A 19,726-nucleotide genomic window follows, 5' to 3' on the forward strand; every position below is an offset into this window, starting at 1 on the left:
GATGCCTTAGTATCATAGCATTTGGAGACTGGCCGGGAACCCACTCCCATCTGAGCTGTATTATGCTATGAAACGTTGGAGGCATTTTTAGACACCTTGTGCAAAATTCATGACCGTGAAAAGTGGCCTCTCTCTACTCTTCTAGGCATGGAACGCTTGCAAGAAAACAAATCCTGCTTCATGCCAGATCGCTACATCTCAATCAGACCCACTAAGCCCGGCTGATTACTGTGGGCCCCTTCCTTCTAATGACTATAGACTTGCATACGCCTCATGTATTATTTACCAAGGTGTGCTTATTGTTATTGCAATAATTCAAGGCAGTGTGTTACAGACACAGCTCTCAGTGATTGCGATCAATAGAAGAAAAGCCAATCTGCATGGAACAGCAACCCTGGTCGTTAGGGGCGGACAGTCCTCCTTTGGTTAACGCTTTCTAGCCTTGCAGCACAAGGAGAAGGAGTTTGTATGCGGGACAGCAGGGCAACCAGTGACTTCCCCCACCATGATCCTGCTGTCTCTGAAGGGAGTGGAAGATGGGGGTGCCGGCACCAGGCCTTAGCTCCTCCAGTTGAGAGCCTCTGTGTGACACGCCCCCACATGTGCACCCTGTAAGCAAGTGCAACTTCACCATGGGTTATGTGTGTCCCCCCGTGTGCCTCATTCACAGATGATATGGCTCTGCTACAGCTCCCAACTAAGGGACCAACATAGGTGCTTAGGAAACTTTTACTGCAAAAATTTAGGCACCTGCAGCAGTGTTTCCCAAACTTGGGATGCCACTTGTGTAGGGAAAGCCCCTGGGGGGCCGGGCCAGTTTGTTTACCTGCCGTGTCCGCAGGTCCGGCGGATCGCGGCTCCCACTGGCCGCAGTTTGCGGCTCTGGGCCAATGGGAGCTGCTGGAAGCGGTGGCCAGTACGTCCCTCGGCCCGCGTCACTTCCAGCAGCTCCCATTGGCCCAGAGCCGCGAACCGCGGCCAGTGGGAGCCGCGATCGGCCGGACCTGCGGACACGGCAGGTAAACAAACTGTCCCGGCCCGCCAGGGGCTTTCCCTACGCAAGTGGCATCCCAAGTTTGGGAAACACTGGCCTACAGGATTAGGGGCAGCTGAGAGGGGGGTTTGTGAATCTCAGTGGGGGCTAAGTCCCTTTGTGAACGTATCTCTACGTGACTTGCCCAAGGTCACATCAGCTGCCTGTGGATGAACAGGGAATCCAGCCTGGGTCTCCCAAGTCCCAAGCCAGCACCCAAGCCACTGAATTGTCCTGCCTCTCTCTTGTAGCCCTTGCTATTCTCACAATTGACTTCAGTGGCACTATTCCCATGAGGAAGAGCTGCAAGGAGCCACAGTGGTGAGGCCAAAGCAGGCTGGTTTATTCATAGATTCATAGATTCTAGGACTGGAAGGGACCTCGAGAGGCCATCGAGTCCAGTCCCCTGCCCGCATGGCGGGACCAAATACTGTCTAGACCATCCCTGATAGATATTTATCTATCATTCGTCTGGTGAAGAAGTGGCCTGAGCCATGGGTTCCCCCTCCCTTCTATGCCCAATGAAGCAAGCACAGTGTCAGGAGCTGGGGTTAATGAAGGCCCCTGCATACTCACTTGTGTTTAAGTCACCAGATCGGATCTGCCCAGGGATGTCCTACAGGGTGAGCCTGCCTCCCGTGCTACATGTTGCCAGGTCATCATTTCATAATTGAAATCCCTCTTCGATTAAACCAAGACAGGGTTTCATTAGCACACAGCTTGTTCCTCACAGCGCTGCTGATCGATCTGGGAAAAGGACAACTGAACCCTTTTATGTTACGGTAACGGGGGGTGGGAGAGACGAGACCAAAGTAGTCAAATTATGAAAATTGTTTCCAGAGTAGCCGTGATCCTGGCCTAATAGCAGGGATTTGGTGACTGCTTTGAGTTAAACGAAATCCAATCCAGCATAATCCCCGAAGGGGCGCGATTTGTTTTTTAAAGATGACCTAAAAAAAGGGGGTGGAGGAACTGGGCTTGTGCCCTTTGTTGCTGTTTTCTGACAGATAAAGAAGGCCTGAAAGATTTTTCTCCAGAAGTCCCTGCTTGATTTTTACATGAGGAATTCAGATCTTGTCCAGCCTGTATGGTGATTGCAGAACTAGCGAAACAATGGCTGTGTCTACACTAGCACTTTGGGCGGTAAAATTGATGTCGCTCAGGGGTGTGAAAAAACATACCCCTGACCGACATGAGTTACACTGACGGAAGCGCCGGTGTGGATAGTGCTGTCAGCAGCAGAGCTTTTCCCAATGACTTAGCTACCGCCGCTCCTTAGGGGTGGTTTAATTAGAGCTCTCTCCCGTCGGCATAGATCAGCTACACAGGAGACCTTACCATGGCACAGCTGCGTAGACATGGCCTAAGACATCATAAGGGAATGAAAGCTGAGCAAGTAAGAGGGGAAAGACTCTGTAATCAGACTGGTTTTAAACTCTTGGGTTTTATTAACAGTGACTTCATTCCAATGCCAAATGAACACTTCGTTGAAAAGAGGCCTTTGTTCAAGTTTCAATTAAAGTAATAATCATCTCTTTGTGACCTTCAAGAAGTCCTCCAGCAAAACCAGGGAAGACAAGACTTGACAATCCCAACATTTCTAAGGTAAAAAACAAGCAGGATAAAAAATAGCTAGAAACACTTTACCCAAACCTTCTTTATCCATAGTGATGAAACAAACACTCCACCCAACCACCCCACCATCACCACCACCAAAACAAACAAACAAACTGTATTACAGGAAGCCATCTTGCTTCAAATGAGAGAAAATTATAGTTATGGTTCTTTTAAACATTTTCTAACACTATTTGATCAAAACCTCTCTTTCTTTTAGTGATTAACAACTAGGGATATTCCATGGTTAAAAACTTCCCCTTCCTCCTCATTTCCTAGGCATTATCCCAGTGTAGTATAAGACAGTAAGGACTATTTTGATCAGTACAGCATCATGAGGGCCAAATTTTCAGAGATTGGCCCCCATTCCCGCATGAAAAATTTTGCACATGCACTTTTTTGCACACTCTCAACTGTACACTAACATGGTGGCATTTCCATGCACAAGAAACCCATTTGCACACACAGAAAAATAGTGCATCAAAATTGTGTGCACAAGTGATTTGGACAGATTTTGCATTCCTGTCCATCCTGGCTAATAGCCATTGATGGACCTATCTTCCATGAACTTGCTTTGTGTGAAGAAATACTTCCTTTTGTTCATTTTAAACCTGTTGCCTATTAATTTCATTTGGTGACTCTTAGTTCTCGTGTTATGAGAAGGAGTAAATAACACTTCCATGTTTACTTTCTCCGCACCAGTCATGATTTTATAGACCTCTATCATATCCCCTCCATTAGACATCTCTTTTCCAAGCTGAAAACTTCCAGTCTTATTAATCTCTCCTCATAAAGAAGCCATTCCATACCCCCTAATCATTTTTGTTGCCCTTTTCTGAAACTTTTCCAATTCCAATATATCTTTCTTTGAGAGGAGGCAATCATATCTGCACACAGTATTCAAGATGTGGGCGTACCATGGATTTATATAGAGGCAATATGATATTTTCTGTCTTATTATCTATCCCTTTCCTATTGATTCCCAACATTCTGTTCGTTTTTTTGACCACTGCTGCACATTGAGTGGATGTTTTCAGAAAACTATACACAATGACTCCAAGATCTCTTTCTTGAGTGGTAACAGTTAATCATTTTATATGTATAGTTGGGATGTGCATTACTTTGCATTTATCAACATTGAATTTCATCTGCCATTTTGTTGCCCAGTCATTCAGTTTTGTGATATCCCTTTGTAACTCTTCGCAGTCTGATTTGGACTTAACTATCTTGAATAGTTTTGTATCATCTGCAAATTTTGCTACCTTAGTGTTTACCTTTTTCCAGATCATTTATGAATATGTTGAACAGTACTGGTCCCAGTACAGAACCCTGGGTGACACCACTATTTACCTCTCTCCATTCTGAAAACTGACCATTTATTCTTCCCATTTGTTTCCTATCTTTTAACCAGTTACTGATCCAGGAGAGGATCTTCCATCTTATCCCATGACAGCTTACTTTGCTTAAGAGCCTTTGGCGAGGGACCTTGCCAAAGGCTTTCTGAAAATCTAAGTACACTATTTCCACTGGATCCCCCTTGTACACATGCTTGTTGACCCCCTCAAAGAATTCTAGTAGATTGGAGATGCATGATTTCCCTTTACAAAAGTCATGTTGACTCTTCCCCAACAAATCGTGTTAATCTATGTGTCTGATAATTCTGTTCTTTACTATAGTTTCAACCAATTTGCCTGGTACCTGGTACTGAAGTTAGGCTTACCGGCCTGTAATTGCCGAGATCCCCTCTGGAGCCCTTTTTAAAAATTGGAGTCACATTAGCTATCCTCTAGTAATTTGGTACAGATGTTGATTTAAATGATAGGTTACATACCACAGTTAGTAGTTCTACGATTTCCCATTTGAATTCCTTCAGAACTCTTGGGTGAATACCATCTGGTCCTGGTGACTTATTATGGTTTAATTTATCAATTTGTTCCAAAACCTCTTCTAATGACACCTCAATCTGGGACAGTTCCTCAGATTTGTCACCAAAAAAGAATGGCTCAGGTTTGGGAATCTCCCTCACATCCTCAGCCATGAAGACCGATGCAAAGAATTAATTTAGTTTCTCCGCAATGGCCTTATCTTTCTTGATTGCTCCTTGAGCATCTCAATTGTCCAGTGGCCCCACTGGTTGGTTAGCAGGCTTCCTGCTTCTGATGTACTTAAAAAAAATTTTGCTGTTACTTTTTGAGTCTTTGGCTAGCTGTTCTTCAAATTCTTTTTTGGCCTTCCTAATTATATTTTTACACTTCACTTTCCAGAGTTTATGCTCCTTTCTATTTTCCTTAATAGGATTTAACTTCCACTTTTTAAAGGATGTCTTTTTGCCTCTCACTGCTTCTTTTACTTTGTTGTTTAGCCACGGTGGCACTTTTTTCGTCCTTTTACTATGTTTTTTTAATTTGGGGTGTACATTTAAATTGAACCTCTATTATGGCATCTTTAAAAAGTTTTCATGCCACTTGCAGGGACTTTTGTGCAAAGTCCTGCTTCTCTGAACACATTACTTGTAAAAAACCAAGATGGCTTCAAAGAAAATACCGGCCTCCATCACCAATTTCTACTCCCACCCAGCTGGAAAAACCTACAAGCTTTGAGTAGCTGCTTGTGTCAAAAAGGGGTCCAACCATCCTCCCATCGTTCCTGAACTCCCCATGAAAAGGCCACGTTCACTTCCCTGTTTGTTGCAGGGGTGGTTGTTTTAGGGAAGAAAGTTGTGGTTGTTGAGTTCTTGGCCCAGACAATTGATCCCTGACATTTTTAGGCATCAGATAAATCAGTGTATTGGGGTTACCCTTGCACCTGCAAGAACTGGGCCAAATTCTAGTTGCAACTGTCCTGTCCTGCTGAAGCCAATGGGGTTGCATAGCTGTAAATGAGAGAAGAATTTGTCACCATGGATTAAAATTCCTCCCTGATGACTTCCACAGAGTTACCTCTGGGATGAATTGGTCCCATTATGACTTAGCTCAGAGTCCCCCATTGATTTCTAATATACAGTACATGCATCAGCCATTAATGCAAAGCACAAAATCCAGGTTTCCAGTGCAATCAGTTTTGACCTTTGCAGGGTCCAGAGTGGGGTTCTTGGCAGCAAACTTGGTGACTGTTTTTTGGTTTCCTTGTCAGGGCAACTAATCAAACGCTGATTGATAGTTCAAAGCATGATCAGGGAAGACCAGCTCCATCCTGATCCAGAAAATTCTTCTATCACATAAGCCTGGACCCAGATCTCTTTCCTCACCCCGAGCAGGAACCTCCCCTGTGTCATAAATTACCTTTTCACCAGGCAGCTGATCTGAACACAGTCCTTAGTATCCGCCTCCAGCTGCCTGGTGATCAGGCAGCAGAGAAGGGTGAATGTCCGTGGAGTCTCCCAGCTTAGCCACAAGACCAGGCCTGCCCTTTTCCAGCTGTTTCCACTGTGCTCTTGGGGATAGGTCAGGCCGAAGCCAAAGGATCTGACAGGATGGAAACGGAAATTCTAAGCATTCCTCTTCCATAGCACACATGCCCAGTGAAAAGCAACAACCAGCAGTTGGGCTGGAGCTTAACACAAAAATTAATAATAATGATGAGCTCAGCAAGAAGCTACTGAATTGACTCCAGATAACCCCAGCAGCCCTGGGTTATAAAATTGTCCGGCATACAACACTATTGAGACAGGTGAAATACTGAGGAGTATAGGAATCAAAGGCCACAACCTGCAAAGAGTGAAATCTGGGTTTAGGAAAAACCCCTGCCCCTTCTCTGCAATTTCCTGAGTGTGTGATTTTATTTTCATTTGGCCTTTATGTCTCACCAATCACACACAATAAAATCCTCTAAAGATAATGCATGTCTGGAATTGATGGACTTTTACTCCTACGTCCTTTTTAAGGTGAGAAAGATGGATGTTTTCCACCCCTCTACTGCAGATGTCTAAGCAGCATTTAGAAGGTGTTGAGCAGGAGGCAGGTGCATTAATTCTCATACACATTTCAGTTGTAATGGAAAGGAAAACTGATCAATGGGAGAACTGAATGTAAATGCCATACAGTCCTGGTTAGTAATTGTTGGATTCAGATGGGATGGGATATTCATGTGGTTATTAATTATCCAATGACAATTTTCACAAGAGCAGAGGGGTGTTTGTCATGGTGTCCTGGCCAAATTCCAAGTTGAGTGATCACTTTCTCTCCCTAACGTTCACCTCTATGTATCTGTGTATTTTAGGATTTCATTCTGCTGTTCATCACTCTCGCACCTTTACCCTGTAGTTTCTGTTCCTTCTGTTGTGTTGTGGCTTTTTGTGCGCAGCTGGTCCAGTCCAGTCAGGCGGCTGTCCTTTGATGGTGGACAAAGTGTTTTTTTCCTCATCTAGTTGGTAATGTTTGTAAAGCACAGAGATCCACTGGAATGAGAAGTGTGGTGTCCAATGATCACTCAGTGCTTAAGGTGCTTACGAGACATCAGCTTTAGGCCAGGTCCACATTAAAAAGTTAGGTTGCTCCAGTTACATCGGTCAGGTCACAGCTTGGGTGGAAAACCCAGGTGCTGCAGGAAGCACTGATTGGGCCCTCTTTCCACTGAGTCAGTACTGAGCCAATGCCCATGTCTCATGACAGGGGGCGCTGTACTGCAGAAGGTGCCCGGTGCCCTCTTTCCTTTGTGGCATTTGAATATTGCCTGGCACTTTCCCAAGAGGAGGGGCATTAAACCTAGCCTCAAATGCTGCCATGCTATAACTCTGTTGTTTCAAGTGGATACGGTATTGTGCTTCACTGCCTGCCTTAAACAATTGTGCAGTATTGCTGTTCAGGCTACCGTGAGCACATCACACCTGTCCTCTGCTTTCTACACTAGCTTCCCAGGGAATATTGAGTCAAGTTCAAAGTTTCTGTTCTTATCTTCAGGGTGCTCCGTGGCCTTGGCCCAGGATATCTTAACTCTACCTAAAGCTGTAGGACAGGGGTCGGCAACCTTTTGCACGTGGCTCACCAGGGTAAGTACCCTGGCGAGCCAGGCCGGTTTGTTTACCTGCCGTGTCCGCAGGTTCGGCCGATTGCGGCTCCCACTGGCCGCGGTTTGCTGTTCCAGGCTATTGGTGGTGGCGGGAAGTGGAGGCCAGCACATTCCTCGGCCCACGCCGCTTCCCACCGCCCCCATTGGCCTGGAACAGCGAACCGCGGCCAGTGGGAGCCGCGATCGGCCGAATCTGCAGACGCGGCAGGTAAACAAACCGGCCCGGCCCGCCAGGGTACTTACGCTGGCAAGCCGTGTGCCAAAGGTTGCCGACCCCTGCTCTAGGATGAAGACCATGGTCAATAATTTTGCTCCTCGGGCACAGTGGAGCTCTCTACAATAAAGCTCATCTGGGTGGGAGACACAGCTTTCTCAGCGGCTAGCCTGAGACTATGGAATAAACTCCCCCAGGAACTGAGGATCACAAACCTCCTCAAACCTCCAAGCACAATGTGCATTTCTTTGACCTTGCCTTCTCTAGCATACATACATAGCAATGTGTATTACAAAACAACCCCTCCCCCCATGTACAAATCCTACCAAAACAATACCCTCCCTTGCACACACTTCTCCTCCTGGGGAGGGGATGAGAAAACAAACTCTATGTGGCAGATGTTAGTCCTGCCACTTAATGCATGACTGGAAGGTGCTCAGATACTACAGTGATGAGAACACTATAAGAACCTATGTAGAATAGAGAAAGAGAGAATTATTGGTGGTGAACAGCTGCTACATTCCACCCCAGCAATGGCTGCATGTCAGTGGTCGGTGAAGTGATCCCTGTATATAGTTTGTAAAGCATTTTGGAATGAAAGACCCTAGACAGATGTAAGCCCTTATAATTACTAATTGATTATAAGAAAACAGGCAGGGGTCATGATTAAGTCTCCCACTTACTGCTCTGCAGTGGGCTATTTATACAGCCTGGGTTGGAAAGAGAACTCAGCATTGACAACTTTTGCTTCCTATTGTGGATTTGAGCTTCATCAGGTTTGTTTTTTAATAATGTGTATTAAATATCATGCAATATTAACGTCAGCATTAAAGAATCATTTTCCCTTTAAAAAAAGTAGCACGAGAGCAAAAAGTGTCCAGAAAAGCAAAAAAGCAAAACCCCTCTGACAAACAGAACAATTAATTATTTAGCTCATATAACCACAATCTAGATAAAAGGCGACATTTATAGCATGATGAAGTGAGAATCCTGAAGGAGTAGTTTCGATCCAGGGCCCTTATGGCAGGTGGCAGAAGGAGCAGCAGCAGCATTAGCCCAGTCCGTGTATGGGCTTGCTCTCATTTTTGTCTTTTGACCCCTCCAGGCACCCATGCTTTGTTTACTAGAGGTTAGGTAGCCCATCTCCTGTTTCCATTAACCCTCCAAGGAGGTGAGAATGAGATCATGAATGGGCTCAGGACCGGCTCCAGGCACCAGCCCACCAAGCTTGTGCTTGGGGCGGCACCTGGAGCGGGGTGGTGCGGTGCGGTGCGGCGCGGCGCGGCAGCACCGGCCACCGGGGAGAGCGGAGCTGCGGCGGGCTCGCCACCTTCCCCCCGGCACTCCGGCCAGTCAGGGAGAGCGGCCCGCAGCCGGGCTCGGCGCCCTCCCCTGCCGCGCTCCGGGGGGAGGGGGAGGCGGCGGGAGGCTTTTTTGCCTGGGGCGGCAAAAAAGCCAGAGCCGGCCCTGAATGGGCTTGCTGTGCGGGGTGTTTGGTGCCATCAGGCCAGGACAGAAAGGCAGTTAGCTGTGCTTAGTCAGTGGCTGGGGGGAACGTGCAGACAGAAGTTTGATGTACGGCTGCTGTTTTCTAAGCACTGCTTTGCTACTCAAGGTGACACGGAAGAGTAAACACGTTTGGCTTTTCCTTATTGCTCAATGCAAAGCGGGGAGGTAGATAAAGGCAGTGTGTGCAACAGGCTCCATGGAGATGAAAGCTAAAGCAGCTGCCTTCCCTGAGCCAAATCCCTTGCTGAGGTAACTCCATGGACTTCAGTGGAACTGCACCAACGGAGAATTTGACCCCATGTGTGCTGCATAAACTCTGTCCGTCCAAGCAGAAAGCAAAGCAAATCCATGTTGATGTGACCATTCCCCTCACGCCAGTTTAGAGGATCCACACTACACCCAAGCTGGTGGCTAAGCTAAGCTTCTCGGTGCAGCAGCTGTGTGCTACTGCCCACCGGAGATGCACCCACTCTCCCTCCATAAAGGGATTGAGATGGGCTTGTGCAATGTGTGGTTGTCAACAACGCCGCACACAAACGTGGTTTGAAGATGGGACAGTGCAGCCTAAATTGGGCTATTTTGGGCCCCTCTATTCCCATTTGGCACCAGGGCATTCAGTAGCAGCAGCAGAATTATGGGGTGGAAGTGCAAAGGTAACGCACATGTTTTTCACAGCGCAGAAGAAGTTTGATTCTGGTTCCGTTTTGAGGGAAGGTTTGGGTGGATGAGTGAGGATTACTTTATCCACCATTTCCAGATCTAACGAGACTGCAAAGTTTCTCTCCCTGCTGGGCTCATGGGCACCGACTCCGTGGGTGCTCCGGAGCTGGAGCACACAGGGGGAAAAATTAGTGGGAGCTCTGCACCTACCAGCAGCTATGCTCGCCTCCCCGCCCCCCTGCCTCACCTCACCTCTGCCTCCTCCCCTGAGTGTGCCGCATCCTTGCTTCTCCCCCTAGCTTCCAGCGTTTGCCACCGCGAAACAGCTGTTTTGTGGCATAACAAACTCCGGGAGGGAAGGGGGAGGAGCGGGAACGCAGGGCGCTCAAGGGAGGAGGCGGGAAAGAGGCAGGGCCAGGGCGGGGAGTTGGGGAAGGAGTCCAATGGGGCAGGGAGGGGACAGAGTTGGGGCGGGGACTTTGGAGAAGGAGTTGGAATGGCGGCAAGGCAGGGGTGGAGTTGGGGTGGGGCTGGGGGCAGAAAGGAGTCGAGCACCCACTGGCGCCAGCAGAAGTTGGCGCCTATGACTTGGCTGGCAGTTCAGATTGTCCGCACCGTGCTTATTCCACTTGCTTCATCTCACTCTGCCACCGCCTCCCAACCTTCACGACACCCCTCCCTATAACCAGACAAACAAGCTGGCACTGATGGCCAGGAACAGGTGTCTGCAAATCAGTCCCTTGTCCTTTAATGCTCTTACCTATGTCCTCCTGCAAATTTCACTGAGCTCATGGGGGAAATGGGGCCTCTCCTATTTATTATGACTGAATGCCTGCCCTCTGCCTACTGGGAGTTAATTGCTGAACTCTGCCAGCCTACCCCTCTTGTAAATAGCCCCAGCTGGGTGACAGCTCTGAGATTCCTCTTATTCTGTGGCTTCCACTGCAACAGTCTGATATCTGAGAAACCTCTTCAGAAAACCAGGTGGATGCTCCACATTCCAGGGATGTGTTTATTCGGTGTATGTAAATTACATTCTGAAATTCCCAAATTGAGTTTTTCCTTGTAAATGAATAAAATATAAAAAAAAATCCATCTCCAAAATGAGACTGTCTGGAGAGCATAAATACCTCTTGACATGAAGGCCTCATGGGTTACATCTAAGTCCTTTCTATAAAATATAGAGAAAGTGTCCTTACTAGAGACATGCTGTATGTCACAGCAGCCATTGACTACTACTAGTCTAGGAGGGGTAGTAATCGGCGGGTAGTAATCGATCTATCGGGGATCGATTTATCGCGTCTCGTCTAGATGTGATAAATCGATCCCCGAACGTGCTCCCCGTCGACTCCAGAACTCCACCACGGCGAGAGGTGGAAGCGGAGTCGATGGGGGAGCCGTGGCCATCGATCCCGTGCCGTGAGGATGCGAGGTAAGTCAATCTAAGATACGTCGACTTCAGCTACGCTATTCTCGTAGCTGAAGTTGCATATCTTACATCGATCCCCCCCTAGTGTAGACCAGGCCTTAGAGACTAACAAATTTATTTGGACATAAGCTTTCGTGGGCTATAACCCAAGCTGAAGTGGGTTATAGCCCACGAAAGCTTATGCCCAAATAAATTCATTAGTCTCTAAGGTGCCACAAGGACTCCTTGTTGTTTTTATTGAGTATCTCCTCTTCACATCCCCCTCCAAACACATTACACTAGATCTCACTGGTTTACTGTGAGTTACTGACCGCAGCTAAAGCAGAACTGAGAAACAAAAGTTCCCTGTAGCTGGGTTGGTTGTTAGCGGTTTCCTGCCTTGCTGTTTGCAGTTGGCTTTGATTGGGTCCCTTCTCGTGGTCTTTGCCTGAGATCTGGACCTCAGCAGGTGGTGAGCTAAGCATCAGGCAAGGCAACAGCCCCCACTTCTACCTTGCAAGTGCCAGAGTTACTGATGAATATCCATTTAACTGGAATTAAGTATTCTCTAGACAAGCCTTTTGACTGGAGAAATTCGCTAGTTTATTCCAATAAAGATGCTAATAGTGGGGCTTTGTGAAGGGCGAGAAATTCCCATTGTCATTCAGAAGCAATTTGTAGCGGATCTGAAGCCTTTGAAAAAGTGACGTGCTGATGGCTGGGTTTGTATAATACCCAGCCCTGGTTGTCACAGCTGAACATTCTTCACCTCCATATGCTTCAGCCCTGCCCAGTGTATTCTAAGGGTGAGAAAGCGCTGGAGTGAAGCGATGAGAGACACCGCTCTGCTGGCACAGGGGGAAGATCATCTCTTGAGGGCTGGGGGAGGGGCTCATCAGCCATTCACAACTGGTTCCTTCAGGCTGGGCCTCTGGGAGCCAGGAAGTGGCGGGTCTCAGTGCTGCCCAACTCCCCTCGATGTCCTGGTGCCATGCTTTCTGACCAGGACTAAGGAAGGAACAGCCGCTGCCACCCCTTTCCTAGGCTGCCTGTGGCTAATGATGTAACCCATCATACTTCTCGAGGCCCTTTGACTGAGTCCTCGCCGCTGCCCTAGGGAACTAGATTATTATGATGAGATATTAGCTATTAGCCCCACTTTGGAGATAAGGTGGAAATGAGGCACAGAGGAGGAAAGCGTTTTGCTCAAATCATCATCAGCAGAGCTGGAAATAGAACCCGGGTTATAGAATGGGTCCCAGTCGAAGTTAACCCCTTCGCAAGGGTCCGTCCGCACCTCAAGTAGCGCTCCTTTGTGGCAATGTTGCCGGGGTCCTCATCTCCAGTGCCCCTGTGGTGGCCACTTCCTTGGCCCTGTCATGGCCTCCCTCTCTCTCTCTGGGTCTGCTGTGGCCTGGCTCTCTGGCCAAGTCACATAAAGGTTCCATTTGCTTCCAGGGAACTCAAAGTCCCAACACAAATATCATCTTCAATACTAGTCCCAAGCTGACATAGACAAAAGGTCCTTCTCCACTTGTGGGCTCAACTCATAGTTCTCTCTCTTCCCAGAGCGCTGACCCCCCAGGCTTTGTCCTGCTGGGAGTCCAGATACCACAGAAATCCCAATGGTCTTCTGCCTTCCTGGGCTTCTCTTCAGTTCCCTGTTCCTTATAGGCCTTAGCTGAGGGTTCCTCCCCAACAGGAGCCTACCCCGCTCCCTGTTCCCCAGCTGGCACAATGGCTCCAGGACTGCTTTCCTGGCACCTTCTTCCAGGAGCCCACCACAGGAGTTAGCTCTATCCCTGTGGTTCAGCTCTCCAGCCAAAGCCAGCCTTCCCCTGTAGAATCATAGAATCATAGAATATCAGGGTTGGAAGGGACCTCAGGAGGTCATCTAGTCCAACCCCTGCTCAAAGCAGGACCAATTCCCAAGTAAATCATGCCAGCCAGAGCTTTGTCAAGCCTGACCTTAAAAACCTCTAAGGAAGGAGATTCCACCACCTCCCTAGGTAACCCATTCCATTGCTTCACCACCCTCCTAGTGAAAAAGTTTTTCCTAATATCCAACCTAAACCTCCCCAACTGCAACTTGAGACCATTACTCCTTGTTCTGTCATCAGGTACCACTGAGAACAGTCTAGATCCATCCTCTTTGGAACCCCCTTTCAGGTAGTTGAAAGCAGCTATCAAATACCCCCTCATTCTTCTCTTCTGCAGACTAAACAATCCCAGTTCCCTCAGCCTCTCCTCATAAGTCATGTGCTCCAGCCCCCTAATCATTTTTGTTGCCCTCCGCTGGACTCTTTCCAATTTTTCCACATCCTTCTTGTAGTGTGGGGCCCAAAATTGGACACAGTACTCCAGATGAGGCCTCACCAATGTCGAATAGAGGGGAATGATCACGTCCCTCAATCTGCTGGCAATGCCCCTACTTATACAGCCTAGAATGCCGTAGCCTTCTTGGCAACAAGGGTACACTGTTGACTCATATCCAGCTTCTCGTCCACTGTAACCCCTAGGTCCTTTTCTGCAGAACTGCTTCCTAGCCATTCGGTCCCTAGTCTGTAACAGTGCATGGGATTCTTCCGTCCTAAGTGCAGGACTCTGCACTTGTCCTTGTTGAACCTCATCAGGTTTCTTTTGGCCCAATCCTCTAATTTGTCTAGGTCCCTCTGTATCCTGTCCCTACCCTCCAGCATATCTACCACTCCTCCCAGTTTCGTGTCATCTGCAAACTTGCTGAGAGTGCAGTCCATGCCATCCTCCAGATCATTAATGAAGATATTGAACAAAACTGGCCCCAGGACCGACCCCTGGGGCACTCCACTTGAAACCGGTTGCCAACTAGACATGGAGCCATTGATCACTACCCATTGAGCCCGACGATCTAGCCAGCTTTCTATCCACCTTATAGTCCATTCATCCAGCCCATACTTCTTTAACTTGACGGCAAGAATACTGTGGGAGACTGTATCAAAAGATTTGCTAAAGTCAAGGAATAACACATCCACTGCTTTCCCCTCAGCCACAGACCCAGTTATCTCCTCATAGAAGGCAATTAGGTTAGTCAGGCATGACTTGCCCTTGGTGAATCCATGCTGACTGTTCCTGATCACTTTCCTCTCCTCTAAGTGCTTCAGAATTGATTCCGTGAGGACCTGTTCAATGATTTTTCCAGGGACTGAGGTGAGGCTGACTGGCCTGTAGTTCCCTGGATCCTCCTTCTTCCCTTTTTTAAAAATGGGCACTACATTAGCCTTTTTCCAGTCATCCGGGACCTCCCCCAATCGCCATGAGTTTTCAAAGATAATGGCCAATGGCTCTGCAATCACATCCGCCAACTCCTTTAGCACCCTCAGATGCAGCGCATCCGGCCCCATGGACTTGTGCTCGTCCAGTTTTTCTAAATAGTCCCGAACCACTTCTTTCTCCACAGAGGGCTGGTCACCTTCTCCCCATACTGTGCTGCCTAGTGCAGCAGTCTGGGAGCTGACCTTGTTCGTGAAGACAGAGACAAAAAAATCATTGAGTACATTAGCTTTTTCCACATCCTCTGTTACTAGGTTGCCTCCCTCATTCAGTAAGGGGCCCACACTTTCCTTGACTTTCTTTTTGTTGCTAACATACCTGAAGAAACCCTTCTTGTTACTCTTAACATCTCTTGCTAGCTGCAACTCCAAGTGTGATTTGGCCTTCCTGATTTCACTCCTGCATGCCTGAGCGATATTTTTATACTCCTCCCTGGTCATTTGTCCAATCTTCCACTTCTTGTCAGCTTCTTTTTTGCGTTTAAGGTCAGTAAGGATTTCACTGTTAAGCCAAGCTGGTCGCCTGCCATATTTACTGTTCTTTCTACACACTGGGATGTTTTTTTCCTGCAACCTCAATAAGGATTCTTTAAAATACAGCCAGCTCTCCTGGACTCCTTTCCCCTTCATGTTATTCTCCCAGGGGATCCTGCCCATCAGTTCCCTGAGGGAGTCAAAGTCTGCTTTTCTGAAGTCCAGGGTCCGTATTCTGCTGCTCTCCTTTCTTCCTGCATCTTCTGCAGTCTGTCTTCCCAGACTCCCTCAGGTTCCTTATAAGGCTGAGCTGACTAATGGCTCATCACCTAGCTCCACCCTCTCTGCCTGGGTGGCAATCAGTCAATCACCCCACAGGAGGAGCATGTCTCTAATGCTGCGGGGCAGTTCCTTCCCTAGCAGGTGACAGGGTCACCCCATAACACCCTTGCTTTCCAGGGACCCCCTATGCCCACTCATACTGACAAGATGGTCTTGATATTTCCAATAGTTCCTGATTCCAATCAGGCCAGAAAACCTGTGGAAATATATTGTTTAGCTGCTTCTTTTCCCAGCCAGGTCCCAGCCCGGCATAGAAGGCAGGACGATGAGTTTTTAACAGTTAACCATCTTTTAATGGACCTCAGAAACAGTCTTGGGCTAAGGTTCAGGTTGGGTCTCATCTAATCTGAACTGGTTTGACCATTGCTAGCTTCCGGGCCCCTTCTCACCAACTCATAGCAGAGAAGCTGACCTTGCAGCAAACAGTTACGTTGTGGATAGCTTGTGAGGAGAGGAATGCCCAGGGTACCGCATCCGCTGCAGTGCTGAGCACTGGACCGGGGCTGCGTTAAGCTGCTGTGATTCCTGGACAGCAGCCTTCAGCTCATGTAGTGTTGACACCTCCGAGGGCCACACGTCCCTTTTGAATGAACGTGTACTTGTGCATTCTACCCAAAGGGAATTCTAACTGGATAGGAGACGTTTTTGGAGTGGCACGTGAGTATCCTTGGATTCACATGCTTCCCACATCCCATCAGCTGCCCTACGTCAGTGGCTAGGCCAGTGCCCAAAGCATCCCCACGGTCTAGCCCAGGCTACTAATCACAGGATCCATTAACTCATGGAGAGCAAAGATTTCCTCTCCTCTTCTCCCTCGATTCTCCGGTTTGTCTGGAATAACTGTCATCTCCTTTTCAGCTTGTGTTGCCCCAACAACGCGTCCATGTTCAGAAGGATGGATTGTTTTTCTCTACCAAAGAGCGAAATGCCCACTTGAAAGGACAAGAGAATTCTAATAAGTGGCTACGTCATATTGTCCACAAACTACTTCCTTGTATAACTAAAAAGAAGAACAGGAGTACTTGTGGCACCTTAGAGACTAACAAATTTATTAGAGCATAAGCTTTCGTGGACTACAGCCCACTTCTTCCGAAGAAGTGGGCTGTAGTCCACGAAAGCTTATGCTCTAATAAATTTGTTAGTCTCTAAGGTGCCACAAGTACTCCTGTTCTTCTTTTTGCGGATACAGACTAACACGGCTGCTACTCTGAAACTTGTATAACTAAGTCACCAGTCACTGATGATGACCGTGACTGATGTGAGTGCAGTGCAGAAGAGAAGAGATTGTTCTGCAGAGAGAAGGCTCCAATCTCCTGCAATGTCAATCCAGTATTTTGCATGAAGCACCAGGGACCAGATTTTCCAACAGAAGCTCAGAGCCTGATTTCCAAGACCTCAGCACCCAGAATTAGGGTCAGATTTTGGAAAAAGCACAGCTCCCATTCAGGTACCTCAATGAAGCCCAGATTTTCAATAGTGCTCCACACACAGCAACTCCCATGGGTGCCAACTCCTCTGATGATGCCTAAGGTTAACAGCTAGGTAGGGGGTCAGTCAGGACCTTAGTTATGTTTTTATATCTACCTTTACAATGGTTTTTAATTATCTGACTGGAATCCACCCTGCTGTGCACACAGCTGGCCTATGGAAATGCATGTTCTCATTTCCACTCCGCACCTCTTTTCCTTGTTACACTCACTTGTTGTGTCTTGTCGTAAATTAGCCTGTAATGTCTTCAGGGCAGGCTCTGTTTTTTACTGTGTCTGTACAATATTTAGTGCAATGAGGGTCCCTGATGGAGGGGCATCGGGATACTATGATAAAACTATGAGTTATTATTAGAGAGATGCTACTGGTTTTATGCCAGGCATCAAACTGTCCCTAGCTCGTTCACACCTGACCCAAGATTAAACTAGTCCTTGTTCAGTAGTGTCTACGTGGGAGATTCATGCTTAAAAAAAGACCTCGTTGCTCTACTGAAGCTTTGCAGCAGGGGATGTTTATATTTGTTATTGTTAATGCATGCCCAGTTTCTAATTTGCACCTGATACACCCTCGCTCATATTGTGAAACTCGGATGCATTTCTTTTTTTGCAGACTTAATCAAGCAGTTGACAGCTGTCATTCGCGTTTGTTGCCTTCCACACTGAAACACGCTTTGCAAAGAGTGGCTACTATCCGCACACTTGCAAAGGCAACTGCATATTTAGCATGTTCGCAGCTCTGGGACTGCAGTAATTAATTGTCTGCCTGGCACACAGACTTTCGGAGCTTTGCGTTCATTCACTTTCTATTAAAAAAAGTAAAGGAAGTGATAATAATATCTAGGGAAATAGCTCAGGGTAGGCTTATTCCACGCTGGGGCCTCTCTTTAGTTCTGAATTCGGTTGGTCAGGCTCCCAACCTTGGTTAATACATGTCCCAAGGTAAAATGAGGGATCCAGGTCAGGTCTAGACCAGGTTCCTAAATATTTGGGTTTGTATGTAATTTCTTCCTCACACTGCTCCCATTGAAATCAATGGTAAAACTCTTAATGACTCCATAGGTGACAGCTTTGGTTGCCTAATGAGTTGTGTGACGTGTACAATATGTGCAGTTTGATTTAACACCCATGTATCCCATACCTGAGTGGTGAGACTGACAGCAACAGCTCAGAGAATATTAAATCTCTATTTTACTTACAGCTTTGAATGGATTCTCTCCTCTTTTATTTATTTCCCCCCTGTCTATGGGACATAAAAGAGTTACTTCTCTATGTAATTTGTCTGATTCTATCATCTGGAACAAAGCACTGGTTTCTCTTTTCTCTCCCGGCTGCACTCCTTCATCTGTACTGTTCGCTTCTCTTTTCCCAGCTAGGAAAATGTGAAAATAGAAAATCAACTTGCCCAAGCATGTTGGGGTTTATTTGCTTTACCCAATACATTATCTACAATGCATGCATACATTAGCAGAACTATCCTCTAGACGATCCTTTCTGTACTCCCTCCCACTCTGTGTGTTAAGAAAACACCACAGAGAGAGATGACAACTGTGTGTTGTGCATGTGTGTATGCACGTACTCACCACACACAACATACACACATACAGTATGTGTATCTGGGATTATCATTTCCCCCAGGAAATAACCATTTCCAACTCTCTTTTTCCCTGGGACCATGTCAGATTTTTGCTCCTCCTCTGAGCTGCAGGTGGACAATCCTAACTATTTCAGGGCAGAAATGGAAAACTGCCAGATCGAAACCCTACAGGAATGAACCCTGGGTGGGCAGAGTCCTGTGTATTCACTTCTCCCGTTTGTTTGCCTGCATCCTAATTTCCTGTCCACTGTTAATTACTTTCTTTCTTCTGCTGACACCCCCCCCCCCAATTCCCATCCCTGTGATTGTGGATTACTGGGGCGCACACCCACAGACCAGCTCTCTCCCCCTCCTCTTCGCCTTGCATTGAGCTGCCTCTGTTTTCCATCCCCCCTTTTGCATGCTAAATAACGTACTCACACCAGCACACGGAGCCTTTGCAGAAGGGGGGGGGGGGGGGTGTGCCTGCCTGTCTATCTGCTTCGTTTTATCTCCCAGGCTGAGTGATCTGCTTGGGAAATCACTTTCCTTTCACACCCTGCACTGGCTCAGCCAGTCTCTCGCAGACATGCAGCTGGAGAGGAAGATGCTGCTCTCCCTGCCCTGCTGCTGAAGAGAGGGGCGAGCTCTTAACCCTACAGGGGGGCTCTTTGGGAAGGGAGGGGGGTTGCCTTTTTGCGGACAATCCCACCATCTCCCCCCTCCCGGTCCTGCCAGCGTCCATCTGCCCCTCCCTACCACTAACACCCTCCCCCCCCAGCGGGCTGGAGGGGCTCATGCAGCCGATAAGGTAAGCACCAGAGACGGTGAGGTTGAGGGGAAGTGGATTGGGGGGGGGGGGGGGGAAGGCACCAACTCCTGGGGTCTGTTCCCTGCAACAAAGGGGCACCCCTCGCCCAAGGAATCCCGGTGCACCTTCGCTTGCTTCCTTCTTAACCTGCTTTGGGGTTGCCACCTGGACTCTGTTTCCGGCATGATGTCCCCCCCCCTTTCCCGCCCTAATTGCTTTTTGATTTGCTTCTTAACCAGGTGCTCTTTCTGCCTTCGAACCTATTGAGAATCTGGGGCATTCCGTT

At 47.7% G+C, this 19,726-nt stretch overlaps 1 protein-coding gene across 1 annotated transcript in view; it reads left to right on the forward strand.

The window, feature by feature from the left end:
• Positions 1–19,105: 19,105 nt before the first annotated feature.
• The window catches only part of RGMA (repulsive guidance molecule BMP co-receptor a), a 36,164-nt gene continuing 35,543 nt past the window's right edge, over positions 19,106–19,726 (forward strand). The window contains exon 1 of the mRNA XM_054042604.1: positions 19,106–19,440. Coding sequence (XP_053898579.1) covers positions 19,427–19,440 — 14 coding nt within the window. The 5' untranslated portion in view covers positions 19,106–19,426. The remainder of the gene's footprint in view (positions 19,441–19,726) is intronic.

The sequence above is a fragment of the Malaclemys terrapin genome, chromosome 10, assembly GCF_027887155.1.
Source record: "Malaclemys terrapin pileata isolate rMalTer1 chromosome 10, rMalTer1.hap1, whole genome shotgun sequence".
Taxonomy (NCBI): Eukaryota; Metazoa; Chordata; order Testudines; family Emydidae; genus Malaclemys; species Malaclemys terrapin.